The sequence below is a fragment of the Centroberyx gerrardi genome, chromosome 13 (assembly GCF_048128805.1).
Source record: "Centroberyx gerrardi isolate f3 chromosome 13, fCenGer3.hap1.cur.20231027, whole genome shotgun sequence".
Lineage (NCBI taxonomy): Eukaryota > Metazoa > Chordata > Actinopteri > Beryciformes > Berycidae > Centroberyx > Centroberyx gerrardi.
The window spans coordinates 24112032-24135207 of record NC_136009.1 but is presented as its reverse complement, the minus strand read 5'-3'; the positions used below and the strand labels follow the sequence as shown (position 1 = coordinate 24135207).

The 23176-nt window shown below is 42.2% G+C and overlaps 3 protein-coding genes across 4 annotated transcripts in view; all 3 read right to left on the bottom strand.

Moving 5' to 3' along the window:
• The window catches only part of ncstn (nicastrin), a 50507-nt gene that overhangs the window by 13417 nt on the left and 13914 nt on the right, over positions 1–23176 (bottom strand). The gene's annotated exons all lie outside the window — the stretch shown is intronic.
• fcer1gl (Fc receptor, IgE, high affinity I, gamma polypeptide like) lies at positions 1785–4006 on the bottom strand. 2 transcript variants are annotated; one of them, XM_071921591.2, is made up of 5 exons: positions 3847–4006; positions 3559–3650; positions 3026–3064; positions 2490–2519; positions 1785–2264 (listed from the first exon to the last, which is right to left on the bottom strand). In XM_071921591.2, exons 1-5 carry the CDS (start codon positions 3899–3901, stop codon positions 2199–2201), a joined length of 282 nt encoding a protein of 93 aa, XP_071777692.1. In that variant the 5' UTR covers positions 3902–4006; the 3' UTR covers positions 1785–2198. The 2 variants fall into 2 exon arrangements, with proteins under 2 accessions (XP_071777692.1, XP_071777691.1); XM_071921590.2 differs by having other exon boundaries at positions 2408–2519; positions 3847–4002.
• LOC139928904 (vang-like protein 2) lies at positions 4500–21552 on the bottom strand. Its single transcript, XM_071921622.2, has 8 exons — positions 21473–21552; positions 13994–14381; positions 12704–12827; positions 10810–11417; positions 9486–9619; positions 8424–8559; positions 7529–7772; positions 4500–6386 (listed from the first exon to the last, which is right to left on the bottom strand). Exons 2-8 carry the CDS (start codon positions 14062–14064, stop codon positions 6126–6128), a joined length of 1578 nt encoding a protein of 525 aa, XP_071777723.1. The 5' UTR covers positions 14065–14381; positions 21473–21552; the 3' UTR covers positions 4500–6125.

Sequence of the window (23176 nt, the reverse complement as noted above, 5' to 3'; positions counted from 1 at the left end):
TTGAATGGCGTTCATGTGAAATTTCCAAGTAGGATATTCGTTTTTCCGATATATCTGATAGCACCTGAATGCACCATGTTTCCAACAGGTATATGCTCCTGTTGTTTCAGATGTTTATCTGTTGACTTATTCTTAGCTGACTGCCTACGGCTACAGCACCGAACAGCAGCAAACACAAAGCAATAAAACTTCATTCAAATGCGTTTAGTGCTATTGTTGAATGCAAAAGGTCATCCTTCTCTCACAGTGAGGAAACATATTCTCCTTTCACCATCATCCAAACATAAAACTGAACCTTAATGAACCGGCAGCCAGATGTCTGATCGTCCATCTACTGACCGAAACCCCAAACTTGAAGAGTATTTCGGCCTGCCTTTCTTGCACAAGCTCATGTGTGTGTGTTGCAATAGTGAGCTGGATGTTTTTGAAGGTGAAAAGTTGTTTTAGTGCGAGTCAGTTCATTGTGCCTCGGGGAAAACAGAGCAGAACCGAGGCCCGGGATGTTTTGAATGTGTTTTGAATACAGCTCCAGTTATGTTTCTATGTAAATAACAGGGTGAGACTCAAATGTTCAGGGTCAGATGCACGTTTGAGCCGACTAGTCTGTCAGTGTGTGGTTGCCCTCTAGTGCTTTTAATGAAGTGAACAAGGCTGTGTAATACTCGGCACTTCCTTATTATACATGAATATTATGGGGAAACGGGAATATTTGTTACACCTGTTGTCTGGACACTCAAACTTTGACCCTTGAACTCTTTTACTAAGTTCTTTTACTGAGTGTCTTTTACAAGTCTCAAGTCAAGTCTCAAGTCTAAATGTAGAACAGCAAGTCAAGTCAGAACAAATCAAGAGTCCAGTATCAATTTAATATCTTAAAGAAAACGAAATATCTAGGACTTTTCAATGCAATATGGTTTTAATAGGATAAAAACTTGGTAAGAGCATCATGAATTTGATTTCTATAATCAGTTTCAACTTCAATAAATTCAATCATTCCATACAAATTCAGAAAACAGAATTTAAATTCAGTCGTCTGGTGGAACAAATCTCATCACTTTCAATCTAAGTCATTTACACAAACGATGTAAATGACCTCAAGAGATCTCAAGTCAAGACTTTAGGAACCTTTTCAAGTCATCAAAGTACAAGTCAGAGTCGAGTCCCAAGTCACCAGAACCCAAGTCAAGTCAAGTCTCAAGTTTTCTCTTCATGCATCAAGTCAAGACTCCAGCAATTAAGATTGTGACTCGAGTCTGACTCTTGTCCAAGTCATGTGACTCATGCTCCCACCTCTGCATCCACTATATGGAAAATGTAACATCTACTGTTGCAAACTGTTTGCTGCCATGAAATGAATGCACATTACTGCAGAACTGTTCATGTTGTAAGACTTTTGCATACACAATAGTTATGTTTTTGAGAATAGATTCATCCTTGTTTCTAAAATGTTGACTGATAGGAGTGTCAGTTTAATGCTTAAAATGGAAATTTATAATGTGAATCTGATGAACTATTCAATATTCATCTGTTGAAATTGTATTATATTTGTTGAAAAGTGTAGGTAAATATTTGTCAAGTCTTATTTTGGTCACTAATGTTCACAGGAAACTTAAAAACCACTGAAAGCAGGAAGTGAATTAGACCAGCGTAGTCAGGGTTTTGAGGTTGTGACTAACCTTTAGTGTATGTCTCATGTTTTCTCATATAATGTCAAGCAAAATGACTCCTTAAATTATTAAAATGTGTTAAAGGGTAACGTGTAAACAGAAACAAGGCATAACATCTGAAATTCACAATTCCATTTTATTTGTTAAAAGCTTGGTAAAAACCAGCCTTCAGCACTCTATATTGGTGTGAAAAACTCTTAACATGCAGTAAAAATACAAGCAAATAACGTAAATATTAATACTTTGCTGAATTAATTTAGTTGCACTTTTAACATTTCTACATGACACAAAGCGAGGAAATAAGAGACGGCTTTTTACAACAAGAGAGAAAAGGCACCTAGAAACTTTTTGCCACAGCGACCACACATCAATATACTGTGTGAGCTTGAGACTCAAAACAGGACAGATATGGACATGTTAGACCATGTCATTTAAAAAAAAAAAAAAGTGTGTGTGTGTTTGTGTGTGTGGTGGGGGGTGGGGTTGTGGTTTTTCGTGCTCAGCATCCTCTTTGAAGCAGATCTTCTTTCATCACACAATGGGCTTTTTCTCTACTCTGATGGTCTCATATGTGTCCATACTGTGGGGGGTCAGACCCTGCAAGACAGACAGACAGACAGAGATAAAGAAAAAGGCACTTGGAGAGAAAAATACTTGGAAATTTTGCTTTGTTTTTGTACGTTTCTAACTAGATTATTTTTCTGACAGCCAAGTTTAAGACGATAAAAAAGGTCCTTTACCCTCCGCCGTGCGGCAAGCCCTCGCTTTTCCACCATGTGCCATTTTAAATGTCTTTTTAAGCATTAGAATGAGATGTCTCACCGCATAGATGCCCCCGTCATACGGCTGCTTCTGTGGGATGGAAACAGTTCAAACACAGGCGAATTATCATCTTGTGCTTCAGCAGAATCTGCATAATGCTTGGTGGTAAACATGACAGAGCGCTCGGTCGGTGGATTATCTGTCTGATAAAAACGTCCAGTTCCTCCTTTGTCCCTCTGAGCCTTGAAAGCCGCGATGACTCATATTTTATTTTAATTTATTCTACGCTTTTAGGATGAATTTGATGCCGTTTGTGATGCGTGAAATAATCAGCAGGTAGTGGGGATGTGACAGATTTTGAAGAGTGGGTTTTACTTGACTTGTTAGAGAGAGAGACTAGTGCAAACTGTGATAGTGTTCAGAATATAAATAACATGAGTTGGTGGTCAGCTCCAGTTGACAGGAAATGAACGCACTCTGGCTGAGGCTGCCTTAAAAGCAGAACTAGTATCTTTTAAGGAGAAACACCAAGAAACCCAAAGCACTCAAACTGACACAGTTAATTGCATTCTTCTGACACACAACTTGTACTTTACCTCAGGCTGGACAGCAGGCTTGATGGAGACTGGATGCATCTGTCAAACAAGTCAGAGAGCTCACATGATTCAGTGATTCAGATGGTGTTGATGTTTGGTTTAGTTAGACTCGCGTGTGTGTGTGTGTGTGAGATTTAACTGGTTATATACTGCTGGAATATCTGAGAAGAGTCTGGTTCCAAAATTAGATAGACACCAGTTGAAAAAAAAAAACAGTGGCAGCTACTTCTTAGAGAACGGACATGAAAGAAAAACGACTTTTTGAAAGATATTGATGTGACTGGATATTGTAAAATTCTAAAAACTTAAATTAAGAATGGAATGATCTATATTTTTGATTTTTTTTCTAAATGCTGTATTTGAACTCAATCATTTTCTTTTTTTTCTAAACATTTATATACAGCATTTTTGAATGGAACTCTTTAAATACTGTATATAATCTTATTTTGTGCACGCCCAGTACATGCTGTTGTTTTGTTCTACTCATCATGGTGTGGCACACATCGTTCCTACAGTGGCAGAGTTTTCCTCACCCTCAGTCTGCAGTACAAGACGGTGAGAACGATGCCGTACATGATGAGAATCCCGTCCAGGATGTAGCATATGTTCTTGTCCTCAAAGGCCTCTGTGCGCAGGGCAGAAACACATCATCACACTCTTCATCACCACCACCATCACCTCCACCAGCAATTAGAAAGACGTACTATCTCTCTTTCAACCCACAAACAATTCAAATCTTAAATATCTCCCCGCAAGAGCTCAAAGAAGTGACATTTACTAAAATACCGATCATCAAAAAAGGTGGAAAACCAAATCCTCACCAGCGCAGGTGAGGTTCATCATCAGAAGCGCGGCGATGAGAGATCCCCGCAGCATCTTGCCGGGAAGACGGAGGGTTCTGACGTTCTTCTCTCGGATGTCAGCTAGATTTCTACAGAAACCTGTGCAGAGTAAGCAGCTAGCAGGAAGTCCTGGGCTTCTCTGTCCGTTCTCAAGCTGTGAAACCACACGCCCACCGCTGCCATCCTCCCCTCCGACGAGTTCCTCTTGCGCAGAAGAGTTGTGATAAACATTAGGTTGAGAAAGGGCTCGTCTTTGCCTGCTTTTCTCTGGTAAAATTGCTCAATTCCGGTGACATTCGTTTTGGTAATGCTGCGGCTGACAAACAAACAAACAAACAAACAAAAAAAAAACGAGGGGACACCTTCTCATTTTCTTAGTCTTTGGCTGTGTTGCAGAAGCACAATTTCAAATCAATCCCTTCTTCATAAGGGAAATGTGAAAAGCCAAAGAAGAAAGGAAGGGCAGTCTTACAAAAGAGTTGTCATACATGAAAATAGTCACAATCTAAACTGAGGCTGTTCTTCCTCTTTCACAACTTCCATCTCTTTCAGTGGATCTGTACAAATTAAAACTGAAACCCACGCTTCATAATAAGTGACAAAAAGGAGAGCTTACAAGGAATAAATGGTTTAATAATGGAAAACATGGCTGACACACTATACAAGCTACAGTTACCAAAAGGAAGAAAATACAAGACAAATCTACAAATTTTTTTTACAAGCCACCTCTTTTTCAAAAGTAAAAACATTCTGAAAATTGCATCATCATAACTTAGGCACCTTAAAAATGATAGAAAACAAACAAGTTATTATAAAAAAAAAAAAAAAAAGTTTTGGAACCCAAAATAATTCTAGCATGCATTTAAAAAACCGGAAAGACAATCATTTGCGTTTGGATAACTGGAATGAAAAGTCATACACAGCCGAACCTGGTGCGTTCACTGGTAGGATCTTTCTCACAGAAATGTAAAGGGCATTTTCACTGAGAAGTGAGCAGTCAGTCAGTCGTGTTGTGGCTCAACAGGTAGATACGACTCAAGTGTTGACATCAGCATCAGTTACAGTATATTTCGGCGTGGGGACCTGGAGAGTGCGGTGGGCAGAACAGAACAGAGGCTCTTTCTCCACCATGTGTGTAGTAAGGCTGTAGGATGGAGGCAGCATGTTCTCTGTGCTTGTTTCAGCTCGTGGCACAAGGCGGTGATACGCTACTACTGCAGACGACCCGCAGTGAGAAGTTACAATCACACGTCTGGTTTGGGTTAGTGTGGGAATGGATATAAAACATTTTATGAACTGAAGCCCTAAGAAGTCGGCTCATAGTTAAACTGCGGCTGCTTCTCTCTGGACCGATTGTTAAAAAGACAGGGATGGACCCAGTTTAGTCTTCCTATTAAAACTGTAATATCAACTGTAAAAAAGCCAGTGTAGAATAAAATGAAAGTCGTATGTGTAGACGATCATGAATCATTATACAAAGTCCGGAGTAGCAACAACTTAGGAATGCACTTCCTTTTTTTTTTCTTTACAGTCGGATGAAAAGACATTTCGGCCTGCAGGCCACACAAACAATTTGTTAATTCAATGCACATAATGCTACATTCTGTAAGTAAAAAAGTCACACACCCCCATATAAAAACAGTCCTTATCATCTCAGGCAAAATAATACACTGACAGGTAAGCAGTGGGAGTGGTACACCAGCTTTGCAGTCAGAGCTGAGCTCCGATTGGTCCGTTCATAAGACATCAGGAAGAGGAAGTGAGAAGTGTGATGTAATCCCCCCCTCTAGTGGTTAATGTGATGAGTCAGCACAGTCATGTAGTCCAGTGGTTACAGCAAAAAAAAAAAAGACAAACAAAGTCCCCTTTAGAAAAAAAGGTTGGTTTTTTTTTACAGCGTGTTGCAAAGACAAAAACTTTACAACACAGAAGGGTCAAGGCATCCATTTCCAGGGTTTGGACAATCATATAGCTTATCACAGTTTGATAACAGAGCGTCCGTGATGATCATACAACAGGAGGATGGTCGTTAGTTTAGACATCTGGCCTCAACGCTCCAAAATGGCTTCCTCCCCTTGAATGATGTTCTTTGTTTGTCACACACACAGGGGAAACGACTGGGTGGGAATGGACCGTATTGCTTCCACATGTGTCGCGTCCCGCCGGACCCAGGATCCGGCAGGAGAGAGCATGAGGAGACGACCCGAGGAGAAGGAGACACGACGCGGCGAGGGCGTCCCGCGACCCCCCCCCCGCGCTCAGACCGAGGTCTCCGACTGCAGCCTCATGACGAACTTGTGGCTCTTTGGGTCGATGAACTCCTCGCCGAGCCGCAGGAAGGGCAGCGGCGTCACCGTGACGACCAGGGAGAAGTCGAGGCGTCGCAGGGAGAAGACCAGGCCCTGGCGCAGGGCCGAGGTCACCGGCTCCTCGCTCACCAGCGTCCACTGCCGCCCCCTGCCGTTCTGCTGCTGGTACTGCACGGTGGGGCCGGGGCTGAGGTAGCGCTCCAGGAAAGCCTGGCAGAGGGAATGAGGAGGTTCCTTATCATGTTGAAGCTCGTTAAGACAATCTCTGGAGCCTGTAATATGTTTTAGGTAATGAGGGCTTGGATCCAGGTAAGTAGGTTTTGTTAAACTTTATAGGAGAAAGTAGACCTAACTTTGATCAACCTTTGTAAATATCTTTTCATAATGATGTTGTCATATAAATACACAAATAAAGAGATACTGACACTACTAAATAGATCTCTTCAAGAGGTTTTACTTGATATATACATCTCAATTTCGCCCAAAATGCCAGTTACACCCTTCTGGGTCCAAGCCCTAGGTAAATTCTTATGTAGGATAAGATTCAAATTAATTAATTCCAAACTTTAGGAAAATCTTGAGTATACTAAATGTTAATGCACCGCAGTAATGTGAAAAATCTGAGAGTTGAATGAGAATCATTTAGGTGTAGCCATAATTAGTCTTTTGACACACAAAGCAGCACCTTACAGTACCATGAGTGTATAACATTTTTAGTATGTGTAGCCCCAGTTGGCCCCAGTGTTTCTGTGGTGGTTTATTTATGTTCATCACTGATACTCAAGGGTGGAAGTAACTATTTACATTTACTCGCATTACTGTAATTGAGTAGCTTTTCTGTGTACTTGTACAAGCACACAGAAAGTAAGTTAGTAATTTTTCTTTTACTTAAGTTCATTTTTACTGCTACATTTTATACATCCATTACAGAGGATAGATTTTGTGTCTCTCCATAAGCAACAGAAACTGGACCAACGTAAACTGACAAATAGTGGAGCCATTCACAGAAGAAGAAGAGTAATCTTGCTTTATTTTGTAATTTCCAAACATCTATCAATGTGCTCTTTTCTAAATAGCAACTCAGTAACTTTTACTCTGAGAACATTTTAAATGAGCTACTTTTTAATTTTTCTTAAGTAGATTTTTACACCAGTACTTTTACCTCTACTTAAGTAAAACATTAGCAAAGTAGCAATACATCTATGTGAGGAGGACATTCTAGTACTCTTTCCACCCCTGCTGATACTGTTGCAAGGTCTTTTCTTAAAAAAAAAAGACTGGTTGCTGGTTAATTAAAGGTAAAATACATTCTGTTCGTGTGTTTTTCTGTCCACAGTGATCCCGACCCTCACCTTGGGCGTCATGTTGTGTGTGATGCAGAACTGCAGGTGGGTGAGGATGCTCTCCATGCTGTGGAAGGGCTGCTGCCTGGTGGTCCGCAGGTACTTCTGCATGGCCCGGGCCATGGGGGCGAAGATGGCCTGGGCCGCCTCCCGGGGGTCCATCACCTCCCGGGGGTGTTTGGGCGACGAGGCGACCTCCTCCTCGTGGAGACGCTTGATGTGTGTGAAGGCCTCTTCCACCGCTACCACCAACCTGCAGGGTTTGGCATACCCATCGTGTTAGATATTATTATCGGTAGCTATGTGATGTGTATAGGCAGAAAGTGTCTGAAACGGCTAAGATATAACAGTTTCCCTTGAGAATCTGGTTGTAATATTTGTGTTATCCAATTCAATAAAAGTTAGTACAATGTGAAAATGTATAAGAGGACTACTTTGATCATAGGTTTCAACCCATAGAAGGAGGGAAAGGCAGCTGGAAAAGCCTTACATTAACCTCTTCAGAACAAAACAGAAAACCTTTGACCAAAGAAGCAACAGGGTTTATAGGAAATGTAGTCTTAATTTTGAGAAACACTAGTGAGGCTACCAGAGGCTACCAATAGTGATCTCATTCGTTTACCATAATAATGCCAAGGAATCACAATTAACTAGACAATGACATACTGATGTTTAAAAATGCAGCACCTTTAAGCTTTAGTCCTATCAATCAAGTGCGTATTTTACATCTACAATCTGCCTCTTGTGTGAAAACCTGTTTTGTTTGTTTGCTCTTTCACCAGATAATCCTACACTACAGCAAATCCCTGGCACCAGATCACATCAAGCTCAGCCAAATTGGTGCCTGGGAAGTTTCTATCTGTTCAGCTCAACAGAAAAAGCAACTGAGCAGCGTCTGTCTGACCTGGCCTTGCGTTTGCGGACCCTGCGGTCCATCTCGGCCTCCTCGTAGTAGAACTCGTTGTGGGAGTTGTCCCTCCTCCTGGCGGCGGCTGCGATCATGGCCCGGGACTGGCCTGTGGAGTTATTGGTGGTGTTTTCTACAAGACAACACATACAACAGTCAGTCAGTCAGTGTGTGGGGGGAGAAGGAACTGCTGGATTTAGGCATTTAGCTGATGCTGTTATCCAAAACAACTTCCAGCAAGTGCAACAGTAGCACCTTCAATTCCAAAATCTCCAACATTACAAACCATTAGTAACCCAAACTAGACAATAGTAAGGAGTGGGTGGGTGGAGAGAGTTGCAGGTACACTACCAGTCAGAAGTTTGGACACACCTGATTGAATACTGTGTTTTTTATTCTCTTAAAGCCATTTTGATCTAAAGGCTTCTGCTTAAATGCTTGAAATTGGTTTCTTAGACAAATATAAATAGTGAAGTTGATCCTATGTATGAATTTCTTTCCAAAGCCTTTGCCTTTCCATCAAGGTAAAGGGCGGCTACTTTAAAGAATCTAAAATATAAGATAGTTTTGATTTGTTTAACACTTTTTTTGGCACTGCATAATTCCATCTGTGTTATTTCATAGTTTTGATGTCTTTACTATTATTCTAAAATGTGGAAAATAGTAAAAATAAAGAAAAATGTGTGTGTCCAAACTTTTGATTGGGAGTGTAAATAAGACGGATGATGGAGTGTGATGCAGATCTGGGTAAAAAACAATAGCTGCAAAAAACTGTGTTTGTTTCTGCTTTGGGCACCAGATGGTTGGGGTTTACCACATCAGTGGTAGTGCGCTGTATTTTAATCCTTTTCTTTGATTTACTTTCTAACGTATTATTGTATTGTCCTATGTGCCAAACAACACCCACCTGACACTGAGGTAAACTGACGAAGAACAAAGAAAGTGATTCTGACTCCGATAAGGAATTTGCGAATATCATTTGTCCCTGGTCTGGTCTGCCGTATGGAGTCATGGATTAAGAAAAAACGGCATCCGAGACATTACGCATTATGTATTTACCGTCCAGGGAGTAAACCTTGAAGCCAGTCATCTTCTTGGACAGGATGGACTTGGGCAGGTTGAGCAGGGCCGGGTTGTAGACGGGGAAGTCGCTGTAATAACGGTCCAGCACCCACACAGCTGCCCGCTGGATACTGAAACACACAGAGACAAACATTACTACCACAGTAAGTACAGGTCAAATATCAGCTGCTTATTGGACGAGGGCTGGGCTGCGTACTACATAAACACATACAGTATACAATGATAATTGACGGTGTTGCTTTTTCCAAATCAGGTTACACTTGAAAGAGAAGTACACAACTCTAACCGCTGAGCGAGTTCAGACTAGTTTCTCCTCTATTCAGATGCTTTACTCCCTATTATTAAATAAGTTTAACTGTGAAATAGATCTGTAACGCTGTTTTATATTCATACCTTTGATGACAGCACTGTAAAAACGCACTTTTCTCTGGATTTATAACATTAAACCTCAAACTATATAGTATAAGTCCTACACTCGATTTTAGTAAGTTAGACATTAGATGACAGTTATCATCACACCTGGGTCGAATACTATTTAAAAATAATTCTCAGTGTTTGTCAACTACAGAAAAATAGACTGAATTGACTTCCAATTATATTTTCCTGAGATTATCTCAACTTTCTGGCACTCACTGTATTGCCCTGTGTGGCAAACCCCACTCATCTGGTACTGAGAGTGAAGATGTTACAATAAATGCTGAGAATCGTTTGGAAATGTTATCTGACTTTAGGTCTAGCTGTTCTATAAACTCATGTTTGTCTGTGCAGAGGGACACATCAGAGGGTTTTGATGTTTGAACAGCTCCAACAGACAAACAGGAAAATACTTGTGCTGCCTGTACATGCCACCCACAGAAATGCACCAGTGCAGGTGCGCACATGCACATACACGTGCACGTTTGCATGCATGGCACACACACACACACTATTTTTCATGTTTCCCTTTTATTTGCATTTGAGAGGAGTTTTGATCCAAACTGAGATATCCACCATTTCAATAAACTGACAGCTGCTATGACTGATGGCACAAATGTAAACAAATGATGGTACTTTGCAGGACAGTAGGTAACTGAAGTCCTTGGTTGACAAAAATATAACACTTCTACAGAATGGAGCCTCTACGTTTTAGAGATAGAGAATGATAAACTTCAGGTGATTGGTATTTTTTTCCAAAATGTATATCTAGCATTTTGAAAATGAACTCTTGATTTGTATTTCTATTTGCACCCTGACAAACATATCAGGAGTATTGCAGCACCCTTAATATAACACAAGCTAATTTCCCCCATCTCACACTAACCTGAGGTGGCCCACGTTGTAGAACTTGCTCGCTCCGTCCGTGGTCCGGACCACCTTGAGGCAGAAGGCGGGCTGCAGGTGTCGGACCTCCAGCAGCACCAGGGCCAGGTACTGGATGAACAGCAGGGCGTCCACCAGCGAGGCGGCGTACTCCACGATCCCCCTGTAGTCCCGCTCCCTGGGCTCCAGCACCCGCACGCCGTAGAACAGCCAGTACGACGCCACGAACAGGAACACCAGCACCATCAGCAGGCAGCGGAAGATGAAGAAGCGCGGCAGCGTGGCGCGGGGGGGGCGGAGGAACAGCGCCCAGGACGAGATGAGCAGGACCAGCAGCTTGAAGGCCAGGGAGACGTAGAGGCCTTCGCAGGGCGTGCCGCAGGGGTCCAGGCCGTCCCGCCACAGCACCTGGGGCAGGACGAGGAAGGCTAAGGGGGTGACCAGGGCGAAGAAGCTCAGGCAGCCGCCCAGCGCCGGGCCGATGAAGCGCTTGCACTCCAGCGGGGTCGACTCCTCCAGCTCTTTGGAGACACGCGTCAGGTCCTCGTTGGAGACGCTGTGCTCCGAGGTGCCGGTGACCACCGTGGTCGTCTCGCCCCAGTTGTCATCCTGCAGGACAAGGAGAGAGATACTGAGGATGTATTTACTGATACACAGGATCTGATCTGACTATTCCATGTGTTATGTAGAAACCCTAGGTGTTGGACTGAAAGGAGGTAGTAAGGGGGTGAGAGAAAATATAACTGGATAGTATTATATTTTCTTGTGACCGCAGACATTTTACCAATTCTAGATATGAAAAGTAAAGAATGAGAAAAATGTTAGGCAAGACATTCATCTCAGAATCTCTATGAAAGGAATCAACCCCTAGCACTCAGCACTTTTGTATTCTGATCTACCAAGAGGCATCTAAGCTGCCTAATGTCCCGCCATAATCACCATGGTATATTTAAGGTAACTCGTTATACTAACGAGGTAATTGATGCATTAATTAGCAAATATTTCTAGGTCAACATACTTGTCTTCACATAACACACGAATGGTATTAATATGAACTCCGTATCTTAAAAGCATTAAGGGGTTATGGTAGTTTAAAAAAAACCCTCATTAATATGCAAATGTAGGCAGAACACACACACACACACACACACACACACACACACACACACACAGACAGACATACAGACGCCACCACAAAACCTGTCCTACATGCCATGTGCCACAGTGGCGAGACATAAAATTGTCAGTAAATAAGCAAAATGACACGGTAGGGACACATCAAGTCATAACCTATATGACAAGTTAGTCTGCATTTGATCTGACAAAGTAGAGAATACAGACTAGGGTGCGATTTACGAGATAATTCTAATTTCAAGAAGTCTAGTTAACGTAAGCCATTTGGTGGACATTTTTATCCTCTACAGTATAAATGCATGCTATTTTAGCATGGATGGCCCAGTGTGAGTCGAACCCCCCGGCAGTGTTACAGTGCCATGCAGGGCAGAGAATTCACGTTTTTGTCCACGAGCCGAAGTGGCTGACTCATCACAGAGTTCAGCAGCCACTTTCACTTTTTACCAGCCAACTAGAGTTTTAGAAAAGAGCAGGACCTCTAAATGATGGTTGGTTACCTGGCAAAGTAGCTGGTAGAGAAGATAAAATTTCAAGCCAGAGCAAAAACTTTGTCTGGTGGCTAAAGTAAATTTCACACCCTGGTGCCAAGCTCTACACACTGAGCAGTGTAGGGTTAGTGTGACCACACTGGGATATTCTGGATCACAATTTGAAGGGGCAATAAGTATGATTGATAGAGTTGATCAATACCAATGACTCAACAATTTCATCAGCAGGTAGTGAGATTTCTGGCTCTCAAAACTCAATTTCAAGTGACTGACCCTGTCGTCTCCGCGGGTGGACTCTGCGTCCAGCAGTGGCTCTCCGGGAGCCTGGATGGTGACCGATTTGTCTCCACGGCTGCTGCTGTCTCGGCTCTTGGAGCGGTGACGGTCCCTCCGATCCCTGGAACACACACACACACACACACACACACACACACGATGGACCAAAGGGTTACTGGATATGTAGCGATACGTACTTCCCGTCCTTGTGAATGTTTTGGTGTAACCTGTTCAGAACGTGTTACAGGAGACATTTTGCACTTCATAAGATGTTAACTTGGTTTGGAGACTTTTTTCCTCCAATTCCCCACCGGTTTATGGATTTGAACCAGCAACCTTCTGGGTACAAGCCTACTTCTTATCTATCTTGAACATCTGCTTCACATAGCAACCTGGGATCTTAGTTCAAGAAGTAATGTAGTGCACACCCTTCAAGGGGAGGATATATTAGGGAATTATTTGGGCAATGTGGATGGGCAACGTTCCCAGCAACAGACAACAAATTGAAACGTCAGATCAAAAATCTATTAAAAGGTTTCCTGGCAACAACTTATTCCAAATCATTAAAGCAACAACATGCCGGTTGCCTATCAGAGTTGCTCATAAAGTTGCCTGAGGTGATGACATATTGGAAGGTTTTTGAAGTAATGGAGACAACAAACATTGCCTTCAGCAGGTACAAGGATTTGCCGAAATAAACATGAATGAGTGGGCTGTAAGTTTCCAAAATGGCTCACCTGCTGAAAGCTGGTATACAAAAAAATGTTTTACTTGCCAAGAAATTTTAAAAGGCCAAAATAATGAATATACATTTTTTTATAGAATTACGTCATTTTTCATAGCAATATGTCAAAGACACTATGGCTTAGTGTAGAGCAGCGTAACAGGCAGCCAATCAACCAATTTGATACAGAGCCATTGCTTTGCTTTGATTGGCCAGCAGGGACAAAGTTTGAAAAGAGGCAAAGACCAAAGACTGTATAACCGTGGCATAAACATTATTGTCTCAAAAAGTTACCAGCTGGGGTGGTGGTGCCCTTATTGATTTATCCACCAAAGACAAATTTTTAGAGCTATTTGGCACTTGCCGGGTGGTAAATCTGGACCCTAGCTGTAAGGAACAAAAGGATACTGGCTGGTAAGATGTTTCTCTCTCTTTCCCTCTCCCTCCCACAGTACAGTTTAATTCCAATCGACATATCTTGTGCACCTTCAAACTGCAAATAAACCTGGCAGCCCAGATGTTTCTGTGTGTAAGACTCGTGCGTCCACAGCTCTCTGTCCTACCTGTGCTTGCGGGAGCTTCGGGAGTGCGAGGACTTGTATGAGTAGCCCGAATACTGCGACTCGTTGTCCATGTCTCGGGTCGGCGGTGAGCGGGCTTTGCGAGCCCCGCCTCCTCCTCCTCCCCCCGTGCCGCGCTGCTCGCCGACTCCTCCCAGCTGGCTCTTGCGCTCGGAGATGGACTTGGTGGAGAGGGCCAGGGGCAGCTTGAGCAGGTCAACCTTACTCCTGAGGGAATCTATCTTGGAGGCCGACGAGGAGGGAGCAGGAGAAGGGAGGCGGGAGAACGGGGGAGGCTACAGAGAGGAGAAGAGGAAGAGGGGGTTTCTAGGGGCGGGAGAGGATGATGGGTAGGAGTGTCGCAGCGGGGGAGCGCTGAGGTGGCCAGGATCTGAAAGAGAGAGGCAAAGAGAGAGCGTTACACAAACTGCGACCCAATGTGAGACTTGTTTCAAGATGTTGCATGAGCGTGATCAGCTGTTGATCACATTACTGCTGTGTAATGATCAAAACCCACTTAACTAATTAGTATAGATTTAAAAGCTAATGCAAATTCTCAACCTAGACAGTTTCTTCCCATCACCAATACTCCCAGCAGCTGAAGGTAATCCAAGTCACAGCCTCACTGTAACCAAACTGTACAGATCTTAACCTCAGTTAGTTTTAGGGTTAGACCCATATTGGTTTGCTAATATATGAGGCTGATATCGGTCTTTTATTAGATATATCAGGTATCAGCCAGTTATGTCATCCTCCACTGATATAGAGGTTCCTCCCTGACCATCCTTGCACATTTTATTTTGTCCTATTATGTTTTTGTGAATTAATTATTCATGTGAAGGCCTAAAGGTCTGCCCCTACCCCCGACTAGGTGTGGTGTGTCACCCTGCCTTAAGGAGTTGTTAATGCACCTAAATAAATTTCACTAGACTGGGTTTCAGTGGAGGGTTTTAGTTTCCCATGATGGTCTGAATGAGGCTTTTCCACCCTGACAACAATATGATTCTGTGGGAATCAGTGAATAGTTTTTTATTTTTTGGCATGAAAATGGTCAAATATAATAAAGGCACAAAATATATCATCTATCGGTGACTTTAGTCTAAAAATATCGGGCTTCAAAAACGCGTATCGGTCAAAATCTAGTCAGTTTAGTCACACGAGAATAACACAACACGTGCCACTTGGTGAACGCTTTTATCCAAACCGCCTTACATTACCATGAGTCCACACATCTTTAGTAGGGGACTGGTTGCTCCGGTGGGACTCACACCCCTAACCCTGCAGTGCGAGCATCATGATCTGTCCCCCGAGCTACAGGAAAACACACTGACCCACTAAGCTGCAGCTCTGGTGCTAATATCAAGTCTTCCAGGTCTCGGCCGAGGTTAATCATCACACGACTGTATCTCCTCGCACCAAAAACGGAGCTTAGCCGCCGTTAGCTCGGACACAATGGCGGCCATATTGGATTACTGTGTTTTCACAAAACTTGTTTGCCCTCTCCCTCCCTCTCGCCGTCTCACATTCCCTCCTGCACTCCCCCCGTCCCCCGGGTAACAGGGCCTCTCCGCTGCCATGGCGATGAAAGAGGGTGTTCAGCTGGAGGGGATTGGAGGTTGACAGTCGCCATGGAAACCTGACCTTACGCCGCCCTCTGCCACTCCGTGCTCCATGCTCCCAAAAATCCCCAAAATAAAAGTGTTGGCATGACGGATGTCGGCCTGTCATATGCTGGTTAATTGATAAAGGGCGGGTGTGGCTCGCTGGCTTTGATTGGCCCTCCGTGGGAAATGGAGAGGGATGTAAGTTGCCACTACTGTCTTACAGGCTGCTGAATTAAGTTAATGGGCATTGTGCACTCCATCAAGCTGCCATTGTGCTTAAAATCCACTTCCCTTCAAGCCAGATAGTGTACGATTTATCCGTCTGTAGGATTACGTGTGTTTGTGCACCGCGTCTAACCAGTACACTCCTTTTATTCTTTCATTAAAGTCTCATCTTCGCATCCAGTACCAATAAACTGTACTAAGTCTTACCAGACCATTAAAAAAAGCGATGTGCCGAACCTCAACAGATCCCCATCACAAGCTGTGAGGAAGAAACAGTGAATTAGGCGTATTTATTCCAAACCACACAACTCAAATGAATAGCGACCACTTCCTGGTGCATCATCGTAACCTCCTCCTGGTACAACTGAGACGGCTAACATCAAGTTTTAATAATGTTGTCGGGGAAATTAGCATTTTATGCAGAGAATTGGCCTGTGCCTTTTCATTTTCATGTAAAGTGCAGAAAGTTGGACAATACAGTATGTTGTGAGGAATGAGCTCTCCAAGTCTCATGCAACAAACAAATGCTTATTTTGAATGACAACATTATCACCGGTTACATCTGCACAGCTGTATTACCATTAAAGAATGTTAATCTAAATGGAAATGTCCATTTTCATCAAGTTCTCAGTTTCAAACGCTGGCTTTCTCAGCAGCCTTGAAGCATTTCTAGGACAGACATTATAACCACTGCTGCTGGGTCACTATAGATTCACATGGAAGAGCATAAAGAAGTGGAGATAACCAGGAGGAAACATGCCAGAAGTACACACTCACAGATTCCCCAGACAAACCACATATTTTTAGAAATGGGCGGTAAACTAAATCTAAACAGTGTTTCCTGTAGCTGTGGAGGCTTAGCTGGAGAATTACAGCTAAAGGCCTAAATAACAGTCAAAACTCATCATCCTTATTGCCCAGCCTCCCACCCAAAAGATAACAATTACAACAGCAATTACAGAACAACTGTACGTATATGGTGACATAAATATCCAAAGAAGAGTAATTCTAAAACTATAACACCTATACTGATCCTGCAATCCTGCGGCCGAGCAGTGAACCTGGATTTCAGAAGCAAAATTACACCCACAACTACAAAACTCCAATAGGAAACAATGTAAATATCTATTTTGTATTTTTGTTAGCCACGTTCACTTTAACATATTGGTCTGTCTCCTCTATCAACTGTAAAATGGTAGAAATAATTCAGCTTGCAATGCTAACGGACACAGACATGTAGCATCGCTAGCTAGTTAGCTACGGCAAGTATCCAGATGGCTCTTGTGTATCTAAAATACTGGTTCTCAACGTGGGGTCCGGGGACCACCAGGGGTCCATGAGGGGGTTCCAGGGGGTCCCCAGCAAACTGATGAATTGTTGAACTTCACCATTATTTCATTTACACAATTAGAGAATGTAGAACTGTTTTGATCATAGTTTCTCTGTTATCTCTCTACCTACAATACAGATAGTCATGGAATTCTGGACAAAATCATATCTAATAAAAATATTCTAGATTTGGGTCTGAGAGAAAAAGTCTAATCAAATGGGGGTCCGTGGCTCTAAGGTGGACTAAATTAGAGGTCCATGATATGAAAAAGGTGGAGAATCACTGATCTAAAAGGCCTTAGAGAGTAAAGTTAAAGGAAAAGTCCGCCCCCATAGTTTTACACTGTCAGATATCAATTTGTGATTTGTGCATTCCAGGAGTTATTTTGTGATAAAGTGTTGTAATTTACTTTTTTGGTGTAACACTTTTCCTCAACCTGTCTCGTCTATTTCTACTTCAGTTAGAGATTTACTACATTTCCCAGAATGACTTGCGACAACCCCCAGAAAACTGGTGCAAACTAGTTGCTTTCAATCAAAAGGTGTGTGTATGGGCATATAGAAATACAGCTTGCTAGCCAAGTAGTTAGTGAACATCAGGGTGTGTCTATGATCGCGGCTGTTCTCCCCTTACTCAATACACAACATGTCTTGTAGCTGCATTGCATTGTGGTCTATTGAGTCTACTGTTGATGGAGAAATTGGTCTCTCTGCCTCTTCTACGATGGATTTCTCCCTGTATGATTATTGAACATCGGTGCAAAATGGCGGCTCTAGAAAGAAGCCCTCGCTATGATACCAAAACCTGACGTTTACCGCTGATGTTTTAGATCGCTGGAAAATGATCTGATCAAACTCCATTGTAGCTGCACTGGAAATATCTCAACATGTCATCACGTTGTCTATGTTTAGGCCAGTTATCAATAGGAATTAGAAAAACACACCACCAAACAAAGTGTTTTAAGGTGGATTTTAAACAGAAACAAAAGCTTAAACAAAGCAAAGAAGAAGAACTGGTATGCTCCACTAGCCTAGCTTAACATAACATAAAACATGCCATTTGGTGGACATTTCATCCACCTCATTACAGTACCAAGAGGGCATACATTTCTAGCTTGAATGGCACCTCTAACCCTGGCAGCGTTAGTGCCTTGCTCTACCTATTGGTCTACACAGGGAACAGGCCTTATAAAGGCAGTGTGAGATGCGTCTGTCTGCCTGTCTTTCCGTCAGGTTGTTAGTGAGATTATGACAGAACACTTGATCCACCAAGGTGTGGTCCGGTGGAGAGATGGATAGTGTTTCCTATTCATCCCAGTGTCCTATGGCCTACTTAATGAACAACACCAGGAGTCCTCTCATCGACTCCGCAGTCCATCTCAACGTTAAATAAGCGCCTTGAACACAGCTACAACTAAACGCCTGTGAGAACTGAAGCATACAAGTCTGTTCTATAAAGACTAAACCTGCTGTTTATAGCTTTTGTCTGGCTTCTTCTGTGTGCAGTTTCATTTCCTTCATCCTACTCAGCTGTTGTTACTGGCCAGCCATTGACACCACACAGGGATGTGAATTTTCAGGTTGTTTCAGTTTCTTTTTTGGACACACAACTCATTAATTTCTAAAAAAGGAGACCACACAGATCTCAAGTATCTTCAAAGTGAAAGCCTGATTTCTAAACAAAAAAAGACCCCTGTCCTGTCCACTCTGAATTCAATAGTCCAGTAATCTGTGTGTGTGTGTGTGTGTGTGTGTGGTCTGAGATTAGACACGTTATGATGTCTGTCTTGATGCCAACTAGTGCCATAGCTGTAGGGCTGTAAGACTTGGCCGAGGGAGTGCAAGTCATTACACACACATCATTACCTGATAGCAATGATAAACGTTTTCTGTTGCACGCGTTGGCCAGGAAAGAGGAAGCTCCTGCCATGCTGACGGTGCCTTGTCTTAAAGGCAAATAAAACTTGTTCCAGACATTTCACTTTAAAACAAACTAGCCTATAATAAAATAGCCAAGTAGAAATCATAGTCGCAAGTGCAGCTGCACAATTTATCGTGTATATTCACATATCATGATTTTAGTTTCCACAATTAATAGTCATAGAAATTGGAGCTGTTGGAACATTTAATTTCTTGTAATTTCGAAGCTTTGTAGCTGAAAATAGTCAGAAATGCTGATATTAAATTCCAAAAGGGGCAGCAAATTAATTTTGTTCCCCAAATCACTGAGACGAACAATCACGATTAATAACAGCAAGAACAATATCAAGCAAAATTAATCGGGATTATGATTTTTTTTTTTTTTGCCATTATTGTGCAGCCCCTAGTCACAAGACCTTCAAACAGACGGATGCAGGATTTACAGCTTGCACTTTCCCAAAAGAAAAAAGAAAAAAATCCAAGCTGTCATCATACATTTTGAGTTGCTGGCACGGAGACAACAGCTGTCACGGTGGAAAAGCAATCTGGGCCATCTCCGAAATGACTAGCTCCATCCAACAGCCATTTGAGGCCTGATATACCAACTGTGAAAATAAGCATGCACACCCCAGCTCCAGTGGGGAAAAGGCCGATTAGAGCACCGGGGGCCACACACACACACACACACACACACACTACTGACCACCACCCACTGCTGCCTGTGACATCAGTAAAGCCAGCAAAAAAACAAGACAACTGCTACTGTCAACCTTTGCGTCCACATGGCCGGCAAAATGGAGCAGGTGTGTGTGTGTTTGTGTGTGTGTGTGTGTGTACAAGTCTAACAGGGTGTGGTTGAATCAACAGGCCTACTGTGATTCAGACGAGCCATACGTTCTGCCTCCATATCCAAACAAAGTGCCGCAGAGGCAGGAAGTGTCCTGATGAGTGGAGATGGATGGACACAGATATGGGACTCATCAGGCCACCAGCCAGTCGGCCTGTTTATTCTCCAGAGTTTATTCTCAGAGCCACAGGCCGCTGTCTGGGAAATAATGTGAAACAAGCCTGTAGGAGTTGGAGGGCAAACTGGGAAGAAAGGATTCAATTCTGTGTCAAAAATGCCCCAAAAAAACACTCTAATCAGACAAAGCTGCAGAGTATAAATATGGGCAGACTGACTAGACACCATATTTACTCCAATGAAAAATCACTATAATATTTCTTTTTATGGGATTCACAGTGTGTCTGTGGTGCTCAAAAGCACATTTATACTGACTTTACTGTATTTTATGGCATTTTTATCTCCTGTGTTATCACTATACTATTCCTATAGGGACTTTCAATGTACCTGTGGTGCTCAATAGTGTATTTACAGTAATCTTACTGTACTTTCTGGTATTTCAGCTCCTATGCTATCACTGTAACATATCTATGGGATGCAGTTCATAGTTTTGCTGTGCAATTTATAGTATCCCTCTGAAATCTATTATAGGATTTCACTACAGTTATTTCTCCTAAGGGAAGTCCATAATGAACTACTACTACTAAGGTTTTACATTCGTCTATAAAATTAAGAAGCTATGAACCCAGCAAATAGCTATAACAAGTCCTCACAACATATAAGGTAACCTGGGCCTGCGTCTAATGCCGCAAATATACTGTTCTGTTCCCATTTGAATTTGAACGGTGCAACAATGTAAAAGCACATTTGGACACAATTCAGCCCTACTTTGGACTGTGGTAACAAGGCTCCAGAGGCGAGCTGCATCAATAATTAAACCATTTCCACATCTACAAAAGACTATTTACTTACTGTGCGCAACCACGAGGATATAGACAGAGCAAATAAAGAGTTATGCGACCTACAAAACGAAAAAAGGAGGGTGTTGTACGGCAGGACAATGGGCGAGACTCCCAGGCCCCACTGTCGCGTCCTGATGCCAAATTATCCAAATGATCGTTTCCTTTCTCCCCCTTTCCTTTTCCAAACGGGACGCCCTGAAAGTAAATGAATGGACGCGCTGAAATTCCCAGCAGTCTTCAGAGAAAATTCACAACCTTTGGCCTACAATAAAAACTGGACGCGCTTATTCCTTTCAGGCGCATCTCTCTCTCTCTCTCTGCTCACATTTATAAAGATCACACTCTTCGTCGCATGTTTAAAATCGGTCCAGAGAGCTACGTGGCCTCGGTGAAAACAACAATAGGGCCGATGAGGGTCCTAAACTTCCCTGCGGTTTCAAATGCGACCATCGCGTCTTCCCGACTATTGTTTGGGGAAACATGAGACCCCGGCGCCCCGAATCCCCCTTTCTCTCGGCGATGTAACGGCGCGCATACATCCATACGGCGCCTATCGGCATTTCAATACAATTTCCACAGCAAAAAAAATACTACTTACTTATTCCAGATTGTCCATTCAGGTATTTTCTCACTTTCCACTTCTTCCCACTCAGCCGTAGCGCCGTGCGCCCCGCCTCCGCTCCAGTTTAGCCCCTCCTCTGTTTTCCCTGGAGGGACTTCAAGGCCTGGGACCCGGACTGTGGTTCAGCCAAAAGACATCTATTACCACTATACTATTATTACTACACTATACACTTAGTAAATATGACTGTATACAGTATAGTGACAGAAAATGGGTTGGACCACAGCAGAACCCCTTTTTGGTGCTATGAAGAACCATTTTGGAAAGGTTTTCCATGGGGCCATATGCTCAAATGAAGGGATTCATTATAAAACACTGCGAGCTTAAACTCATATGCAATATTTCTAAAACATACACGATTCTGTCCTCAAAAAATAACCATTTTATAAGCAGATGACTTAAGATGACTCCTAACTTCAGTAGTAACCCATGATGTGCTTCACTTTCATGCCAGCAGTCAATATGGGAAAGTGGGCGTCATTTTTTTTTAAAAGGTGGTTATCTCATTTTGGAAGGAAACTCTTCAAATGTTTCTACATGCAGTATAACCTCTATAGTGCTGTAAGGAACCCTTTTAGAAATGTTCTTAGTAGCACCATGTTCAAATGTTCCTACATGCAGTATGGCCTTATGGTGCTTAAGCATTTCAGAATACACAACATGCTCCAAACCAGCAGTACTAAAAGATATTTTGAAGAAACATCTTAAGTGCTTCATTTTGAATCGTCATTTTTTTAAATTTAACAAATCAGTGGGTTCTTTGAGCCATTATGGTTCTACATATAACCACTTCCCTTAGTAAACTATAGCTAAACTAAACTCACTTATATAGTGATATGGCATACTAACCACCAAAATAAACAAAAATCAATTATACTTTCAGAAAAGCATTAATTTAATGCTTTTCTTATATAACTTAGATCAGTTTGATGCTATTTACTATGGTGTATACTATGATTTTATGTCTGTCAGCCTAAAAAGGTGGGTTAACTGAGTTTAGGTGGGTTTAACCTCCACTACATCCCTGACTATATTATATGATACTATACTGTACTTTACCAAAACCAAAAAGTAGTATTTTCCTCAAAATTATAGCCATCTTAACAGAAAACATATTAAATAATGTAGCTTTTACCAATTAGGGGAAAATTAGCTTCCTGATTAAATGCTAATATTTTATCAGATGTGTTAATGTTATTTACAGGCCTGCATGTTTCATCAAGTTAAGACGTTTTACAACCATTTTAGAATTAAATATAAGGACCAATTTCACAACTGAAATAAATGTGAAAATGAACACAACTGTAGTCCTGTCAGAATATCGATCTGTGTGACTGGGCTGATTTCTCACCAGAAAACCACAGCAACAAGAAAACTCAACATTTTCAAAACCTCTAAAACTCAATCTAAGACTTAAAATTCAGTATTTAATAGTATTCAATACTGTTTAAGGGCCTGGGTTTAGATAACTGTTTCAGGATCTGCAGACACCCCTATGTAAGTCAGAATCTCTTTAGACCCAAACATCAATTAAATGTCTGTCCAGGCTCTGTTGACATTTTGATTTCAGTCTGGTCCATTTTTGCGTTGAACTCAATCACTATAAAAGGAAAAACTGGAAAAGAAGCCATGTTTATTTCTTTATCAAGGCATCACACAATTATTCCCCAGTTGGTCATT